Source organism: Uranotaenia lowii, chromosome 2, assembly GCF_029784155.1.
Source record: "Uranotaenia lowii strain MFRU-FL chromosome 2, ASM2978415v1, whole genome shotgun sequence".
Lineage (NCBI taxonomy): Eukaryota > Metazoa > Arthropoda > Insecta > Diptera > Culicidae > Uranotaenia > Uranotaenia lowii.
Genome location: NC_073692.1, coordinates 67,626,705 through 67,636,021, shown reverse-complemented (window position 1 = coordinate 67,636,021; position 9,317 = coordinate 67,626,705). Strand labels below are relative to the sequence as shown.

Sequence of the window (9,317 nt, the reverse complement as noted above, 5' to 3'; positions counted from 1 at the left end):
TTCAGATTGCAGATTTCAGATTTCAATTTCAGTTATCAGATTTAAATTTCAAGATCCGATTTCAGATTCAGATTTCAGATTCAGATTCAGATTTCAGATTCAGATTTCAGATTCAGATTTCAGATTCAGATTTCAGATTCAGATTTCAGATTCAGATTTCAGATTCAGATTTCAGTTCCAATCAAGCACTCGAGCTATTCGGTACTTTTATATTGCGCTTTAAATAATCAAGTGATTATTATTGCAAACTATTTATTCGCTTAACAAAATATAAGCATAACTTCGGTGAAGTGATCATCTAAGTTTTTCACATAGTTTTAAGACAAACATTCGCGAAATTTTGTGAATAACATTGGTAAAACACGAGGAGTGATTTTTCCAGTTGTCAGCCATTGTTCTAAATCGTGACCCGAAAACTAGGTGCTTGTGAAATAGTTGTTAACCAAATCAGCACCATGGAGGGTCCACCTCCGGACGATCCGCCCAATTTAGGTGAAAAACGACTTCCAGTTTACATGACCACTCGGCATAATGACGGTGTTTTACGTGTCCTGCAATTACGCGCAAAAGGAAATGACCTTGACTCTCCTAACCCACAAACAGATGAGCCTCGTCTGCCCTCTAATCCATTTGTTATTGCACGATCGATTGAGGCAGCAATTGGGTACGAAAATCGAAAACTAGTAACAGCCACAAAAGAAGCTCGAGGAACACGTTATGTTCTTCGAACGCAGTCGCCTATCATTTACAAAGCTCTAATCTGTATGACTCATCTTATTGATGAGAGCAAAACCCAGGTTGAAGTCATTGACCACCCAAGATATAATTTCACCAAGGGCGTAGTCTTTGACCAGGACACAATAAACGTTTCGGATGAGGATTTACTTGAGGAGCTGAGGAAACAAGGCGTAACTTTAGTTAGACGGATCACCAAGAAAATCAGCGAAAAAGAAACTACAAATACACCGCTTGTTGTATTAACATTCAGAGGAACGGTACGTCCGAACTTCATTTACTTTGGGATGATACGCACTAATGTAAGACCCTACTACGACAGTGTTCTGATTTGCCGAAAATGCTCCGCTTATGGACATTCTATCAAGAATTGTTCCAATGAAGCGGTCTGCCTAACTTGCTCACAAACACACACCATACCCGAAAACCAGCCATGTAAAAATTCCCCATTCTGTCGGCACTGCGAAGGGCCTCACTCACCGGTCAGTAAAGACTGTCCGATCTTCCGCAGGGAAGAGGCGGTGATCCGACTTAAAACCGACAGGGGTATAACTTTCAATGAAGCTAGGAAAGAAATTGAAGAAACCACAAAAAACGCTAGCTACTCCAGCAAAGTACAAAATCGACTTTCCGAGTTTTCTGATAAGGACAGAGAAATAAAACTACTACGAGAAGAACTGGCAAAACTTCGAAACCAGATGAAGGACTATGTGTCTCTAAAGAACGAACTCGAAGAACTGAAGTCCTCTATCCAAAATGTGACAAAATCGAACTCGAAAAATCTCCAGCCTGAAAAATCGATCCAAACTAATTTACCTCAAACAAACTATGCTGAAGTAAGTACCAAGGCAAGACTCTCTCGTAAAGATTCCGGCACAAACAACAACAACAAGCCAAGCAACTCCACAAAATCAACCACTCAACAACCTTCCTCCAACACTACCAAGAACTATAGCCGCAGTGTAAGCCGGAAAAGAATTCTGGATATCTCTCCCCCTACAACAGAAACCAAGAAGCTGATCAAATGCCCTGAACCGAGCCATGAAATCGTTGTTTCAACAGAAATTGAAATGCTCGATGATAGCGAATAAATAAAATAGCAAAATGTCTAAACAAAACTCCGAACTAAACCGCAACTACAAACACAAACCAAAAAGATCGCAGCACTATGAATCATCAACACAACCACTGTCAATAAATCCTGCCGACTTCAACTACAACACTCATCTTCTTCAAAAACGACAAGCACCAAATACAACTCTAACCATGCAACCAGAAACTCAGCAGAGCAACAAACTTCAGGGTGACCACGAGAGAGACGTAACACCCCCCCCCGCACAGCCTTTCACAGGCCCCACTGTTGATCCTCGGGACTTCAGTGGCCGCTAGTGATTGGCAACCGGGGGGTACACAGGTTTGTACCCCCACTTATGTAAACCGAACAGACTCTATCGTTGAACCAATTCCAGCTACAAACACAATCGCTCCACTGGGAGAACACGGAACTGCATCGATTCCAAAAACAGAATTTTCAACAATCCAGCTTAGTACATACGTACCGGATAACTACTCAAGAAGCAGCACAACCCCCCCGCACAGCCTTTCACAGGCCCCACCGTTGATCCTCGGGACTTCGGTGGCCGCTAGTGATTGGCAACCGGGGAGTACACAGGTCTGTACCCCGACAATAATAAACACAGCAGCCCATATTGCCAAAAGTATCCCTTTAGTCGCCACAGGAACGTCTGCGTCATCGTTCAAAAGATCAACTTTCCACCATAACCCAAACCATTCTACACATCAAAATACAACGGAACATCTGTCCAGCCTAAAATCATCATCACAGATTGAGCTCTGCTCAACTCTACTATCTATGCAGTCTTCTACTCACCATGAGTACCAACCAAGATCATCAGCTCTCGCTCTAACCAGGTCTCAGCAGAACACTCTTCGGGGTGACAACTCAATAGCCACAACACCCCCCTCGCACAGCCTTTCACAGGCCTCACCGTTGATCCTCAGGACTTCGGTGACTGCTAGTGATCGGCAGTCGGGGAGTACAAAGGTCTGTACCCCATACATAACAAACCCAACATCCCACCTTGCCAAAAATTTTCCTCCAGTCACCACAGAAACATCAACGTCACAACGTAATAGTTCATTGACTCAGCAACATCTACGTTCACGTCACCTTAAGCAACAAAACGCAATGGATTTTTCATCTAGTTCAGCATCCCCACCACAGCTCGAGCATTTATTGACGCACTCTTCAATACAGCAATGCTCCACTCACCCAAAAGAACCCATCGAGATCCATAGCACTCCCTCTCAACATGCTTCATCAGGACAACGCTCTCATGGGTTGCTACACCAGAGCCGTTACACTACCCCCCCGCACAGCCTTTCACAGGCCCCACCGTTGATCCAAGGGACCTCGGTGGTTGCTAGTGACTGGCAACCGGGGGCTAGCAAGGTTTGTAGTTTTTTAAATGCAAATCGACCAGTCCCTACCGTTCAACATTTTCTAGAATCTGATGCACTGCAAGCTGAACTCCAGAACAACGTCGCACTTCAAAAACAAATCAGAAATGTTCTGATCACCGATTCACCAGACTGGGACCCAGGTGAGGGTACCAGCAATCGATTTGCACGAAACCGACAACAAGCTCACGGAAACCTGATCGATAACAACACCTCTAACACAAGACTTAACCAATCCTTCGCGCCCGCGATAATTTATGGAGCCACTGCCCCACCCGAAGTACCGCCCGATAACTGTCGCCTCTCGGAATCTTCTGAGTCACTTGGATCCTCAAACGATCTCTCCAACTACAGCTGCTCAAATCGACTAGCCTTGCAGTGGAATATTAATGGGCTAACAAACAATTTTAACGACCTTACGCTACTCATCGCTCCCAATCCACCAACGGTTTTAGCTCTCCAAGAAATACATAAAGTACACTCAACAGCACTCAATTCCTGTTTTAGTGGTAAGTACAGCTGGTACACAAAAAATGGAGCCACGTGCTACCAGAACGTGGCATTAGCTATTAGAAACCCTACACCACACTCATTAATACAACTCGATTCCCCACTTCTTGCCATTGGTGTCGTCTTACATACTCATACTCCAACAACCATTGTCTCGATTTATCTACCACCCGGGAAAATTCCTGAACTGGGTTAACACCTATCCGACTTAATAAGTCAACTTCATGGCCGCTTCATTATTTTGGGCGATTTTAATGCACACCATCTTGTCTGGGGCTCTTCGAAATCAGATCATCGCGGGAACACAATACTCGAAGAAACGGAGAAACACAATCTTACGATACTAAATAATGGAACAGAAACCTTTATTCGTGGTCAAACTAGATCAGCAATAGATTTATCGTTGTGCTCTAGAGATTTTACCAATTCTTTAGACTGGTTTATCCATCGTGATCCTCGGGGAAGTGATCACTTCCCGATTGAAATAACTATTCGAGAAAATTCGCAACTCATCACCCGCAGGCAAAGGTGGATCTACGATCAAGCTGATTGGGTCAACTTTGAAAAATGCATAGAAGACCAACTCAAGCCAGATACTTTGTATGGAATTGAAGAGTTGAACCATATTTTCTATCAAGCTAGCGAAGAAAGTATTCCTAAGACTGACGGAAAATTAAGAAAAAAGGCCACACACTGGTGGAATGAAGAAGTTGCCCTCGCCATAAAAACTCGCAGAAAAAGTCTACGTGCTTTGAAAAAATTATCTTCAAATGACTCGAAATATGAGGAATATCGCAACAAATATTGTTTCGCACGGAATAACTGCCGAAAAATTATACGTGAAAGCAAACAGCGGAGTTGGGAAGAATTTCTAAACGGAATAAGCTCTCAATCTACTTCTACTGAGTTGTGGAGACGAGTGAATTCGTTGAATGGAAAAAGAAGAGTACAAGGCTACTTTATAAAAATTAACGGCCACTATACTGACAATCCTTCTGCAATTGCAGAAGGCCTAGGCAACTACTTTGAAGAGTTATCAGCGACACGAAATTATGATGACACTTTCCGTTCTTATAAAGAACAAGCAGAAACAAAAGCGACCCTCTTCCATCATATGGATTACCTCGATCAAGACTATAACCAGCCCTTTTCATTGAACGAACTTCTTTTTGCGCTTGATAATGCTAAGGGGCAATCAGCTGGACCTTGCTCTATCGGATACCCAATACTAAAACATCTACCAATCTCAGCTAAAGCAGTTCTGCTTGCAGCATTTAACCGACTGTGGGCTGAAGGAAGGTTCCCTGCCATATGGAAAACTAGCCTTGTAGTACCAATACCTAAAAACGGATGTCAAAGTCGAGAACCCAATCACTTTCGACCCATAAGCCTTACTTGTTGCCCTTCTAAAATTATGGAACGCATGGTGAATCGTCGACTTATTACTCTTTTGGAAGAAAAAGAACTTTTAGACAATCGCCAACATGCATTTCGTCGTGGATATGGGACTAGTACATACCTAGCAGACGTGGGAGAAATCATTAACGAAGCCTTTGCCAATGAACACCACGTGGACATTGCATCCCTTGATATCTCGAAGGCTTATAATCGCACGTGGAAAGAAGGAATACTGAGACAACTTTGCAACTGGAAAATAGGTGGAAAATTAGGAAAATTCATTAAAAATTTCTTAACTGACCGCACATTCCAAGTGATTATAGGAACAACACTATCCACAGTCAAAGACGAAGAAAATGGCGTTCCGCAAGGTTCTGTACTTGCAGTTACTTTATTTTTGATCGCGATGAACTCCATCTTTAAAAATCTAAATAAAGGGGTACATATCTTAGTTTACGCAGATGATATTTTAGTAGCTGTTACGGGACGTAGTCTTAAAGTGAACAACAGGAAACTTCAAACAGCTGTAGACAGAATATCAAAATGGGCCAAATCTATGGGATTCACAATGGCTCCAGAGAAATGTCTCAGTAGCCACTTCTGTCTTAAAAACCATATACCTTGGAAACTGAAAGTATTATTGGATGGGGTACAAATACCATATAGAAAAGAGCCCAAAATTCTAGGAATCACTTTCGATAGGCGGATGAATTTTGTGGCACACTGCAAAAAACTAAAGCAAGAAATTCGTAGCCGCTCACGTCTAATTGAAATGATAAGCAAAAGGCACACTGTGGCAAATCGCGACACAATTCTGACTGTTGGAAACAGCGTAGTTACAAGTAAACTTCTGTACGGTATAGAAATTACCAGCCGTTCCTTGGAAAATATTATATCAATACTAGGCCCCATCTACAACAAAGTGATTCGAAATGCTAGCGGATTACTTCCAAGCTCTCCTGCACTTTCCAGTTGTGCAGAGGCTGGTGTTCTTCCCTTCCACCTTGTTGCCGCTCTTTCTACCACCAAAAAAGCCATCAATGTAGCAGAAAAATTTAGCAAAAATCAATTTCTATATCAAAACGCTCGAACAATATTTAGAAAATACACAGGACTACATCTACCCAACACTGAGCGAGTTTTACGTCTTGGAGATCGACGATGGAACTGCCACAAACTGAAGGTAAATTGGGAAATAAAAAATAAAATTCGTGCAGGAGATGCCCCAAGAAAGGTCATCGCTTGTTATAACTCAATTGTAGAAAACAAGTTCCTAAATCACAACAAACTTTTTACTGATGGCTCTAAACTTGACGAAAAAGTCGGAGCAGGCCTTTATAGCAGTACATTACAAATTTCTCGGAGTCTTCCGAAAGAAACGTCGGTCTTTTCAGCAGAAGCTGCAGCCATAGCGCTGGCACTTTACCACTGCACCTCTACAAGCAACGTTATTGTGTTTTCCGATTCGGCGAGTGTGCTGCTCGCTTTGGAAAATCCAAAAAATCGCCACCCCTGGATTCAACACATTCAACTCGCAACTCCTGACTACTTTACATTCTGCTGGATCCCAGGTCATTCTGGAATCCATGGAAACATCGAAGCGGACAGACTAGCAGCCTTAGGTCGCAACGAAACCCAGTATGAAGTTGGAATACCTAAATCAGATCTTTCACGTTGGGTGAAATCCAAAATATGGGACGCATGGCTAACGGAATGGAGATCGCAAAGAAATCTAAACCTGGCAAAAATAAAAGGGGAACCCAACAAATGGGATGATCGGGCAAATAGGAGCGAACAAATAATACTATCTAGACTTCGGGTGGGGCACACAAGGTACACTCATCGACACTGTATTTCCGGGGGACCAGTAAGGATATGTGACTTATGCGATGCGAGGTTAACGGTAGAACACGTACTGATGGAATGTCCACAATATTTAGGCCCTAGAAATGCATACCAAATAGATGGATCAATCCGGAACGCACTCTCGAACGACGCAGTAGAAGAAGAAAAAATGTTGTGTTTCCTGAAAGAATCGTATATAATGAACGAATTGTAAAAAAAAAACTTTTTCCTAGAGACGAACCAGCCAAAGGCTGAAAGTCTCTCTAATAAAGACAAAAAAAAAAAAAAAGATTCAGATTTCAGATTCAGATTTCAGATTCAGATTTCAGATTCAGATTTCAGATTCAGATTTCAGATTCAGATTTCAGATTCAGATTTCAGATTCAGATTTCAGATTCAGATTTCAGATTCAGATTTCAGATTCAGATTTCAGATTCAGATTTCAGATTCAGATTTCAGATTCAGATTTCAGATTCAGATTTCGATTTCAGATTCAGATTCAATTTCAAATTTCAGACTCTAATTTCAGATTCCGATTCAAATTCCGATTTCTGATTAAAGTTTCTAATTAAAATTTCAGAATATTTGTTACTTGAATCATAGATTTTGTGTCTCCTGCAGTAGACACTGCTTGAAATAAAAGAAAAGAATCATGATAACATTCAAAACAAATGTATCACTGAAGAATTCTAATGATAAAATATCTAAAAAGATTCAAGAAGCTTATTTCAATTTGGAAAAATAATCTTTCTTTATTTTAAAATCAAAACATTTACTACGCAAAGAGGCATCAGCATCAGCACAATCAATCAACAAACCACGCGGCGAGACGGCAGTTCCTCCTGCTGCTGGGTTGGGTGGTAGATTTGGTGAGCGACAAAAAGAGAGCTACAGGATTTGTTTCTCCCGCAGCTACGTGAGGGGTGCGAGATTTGTACACCATCCTGTTGAAAACGTGGACCAAACTGGTTGAAATCTGGCAGCTTTCAGTAAATTCAAAAAACGTTGCTACAAATTTTCAAAACACCACACAAAATGTATGTCAATCGAAAGAGGAGATTCTAATGAATCTCTAGGTATATAAAAAGCGACCAATTTGAGTTCAAATTTTAGAGAAATCACGCTAACAAAATCTCGTAAACCCACCGACACGAGGGGGAGTTTGAAAAATGACAAAAAAGATGTGAGTTTTATTACCATATACTGAACAACTGAGAATTTTGAGGAACCAACTATGTTCTACAAAAATAATAATAAAGTTAACGAAAAAAAAACTAAAATTTGAATTCAGAGAATCGATCCATTGGTAACCGAGATACAGCAATGCAAAGCCTAAATTGGGTGACTTTTTTGAAGTACGAATTTGTTCTACCGGAAGTTCCGGGATAGCGGCCAAAACTTCCTTTGGACCTCCAAAAATTTATACATCCATGGATAGATTTATTTTTGACAATTCCAAATATTATAAAATCAGCGCAATATTTGGAACCTGTCTCAAGTTATAGGCATTCTAAAAAGAGCTCTTTTTCGGGACTTTTTCATTCGGAATCAGCTACTGGTGAAATCGTAAAATATTTCGACTTTATTTTTCAATATTGAGAAACTAAAATAAATTATCTATACAATGAATTTAAATTCATCGAAATCGGTCAATATTTGCGGCCAGGGGAACTTACGCAAACTCTCGGGTCATATAGACCCGAACAGCCTAATTACGGATTTTTTTGAGGGAGCACTTCCGGTGGTCACAGGAAGTTGCCTGGTACTACAGATTGTGTATTTCGTGATTCCCCAGGGAGGTTTTTAAAATCAAATTTTTGCGATTTTTTCTCGAAGAGTTATGATGATTTGAATGTGCGCTTCGGGTCATATTGACCCGAACGACTTTGGAAGGTTAACGGACATCTCTGCTAAAGAACAGTTCAAATTGGTTGTTTGTTGGTACACCCAGACAACCAGAAGACGTATTTTATTTTACAGATTATATCGTATAGAATGTTATTTAAACTCATTTTCGTATATATGCACCTACAATGTGCAGCCAACGTATATTCTTTGTCGTGTTTAAATGCATTACATGATTTTATTACGACAATCCATATATCTGCACCTACAGTGTGCAGGCCATGTATATTCTTTATCGTATTTAAAAGCATTGCATGATTTTATTACGATACTATAATCCAAATTAAGAATATGTGTGCTAATGTACCTATATGGCCTCCAAAATGATACGTATATACTGGTTTTGCTGCATTGTATACGATATTACACGTATATTTGCACGTATAAATGTGTTGCAAATTCGAAATACCCACCAAATGGTTGCCTGGGATACCAATACTAAT

At 40.8% G+C, this 9,317-nt stretch overlaps 1 protein-coding gene across 1 annotated transcript; it reads left to right on the top strand.

The window, feature by feature from the left end:
• The first annotated feature begins 455 nt into the window (after positions 1-455).
• On the top strand, positions 456-1,826 carry LOC129741512 (uncharacterized). Its single transcript, XM_055733252.1, has one exon. The coding sequence runs from the start codon at positions 456-458 to the stop codon at positions 1,824-1,826; it is 1,371 nt and encodes a 456-aa protein (XP_055589227.1).
• The last annotated feature ends 7,491 nt before the right edge of the window (positions 1,827-9,317 follow it).

Bases quoted from the DNA above. Each gene is read 5' to 3' on its own strand.
- LOC129741512 (XM_055733252.1), top strand. From the start codon at position 456: ATGGAGGGTCCACCTCCGGACGATCCGCCCAATTTAGGTGAAAAACGA.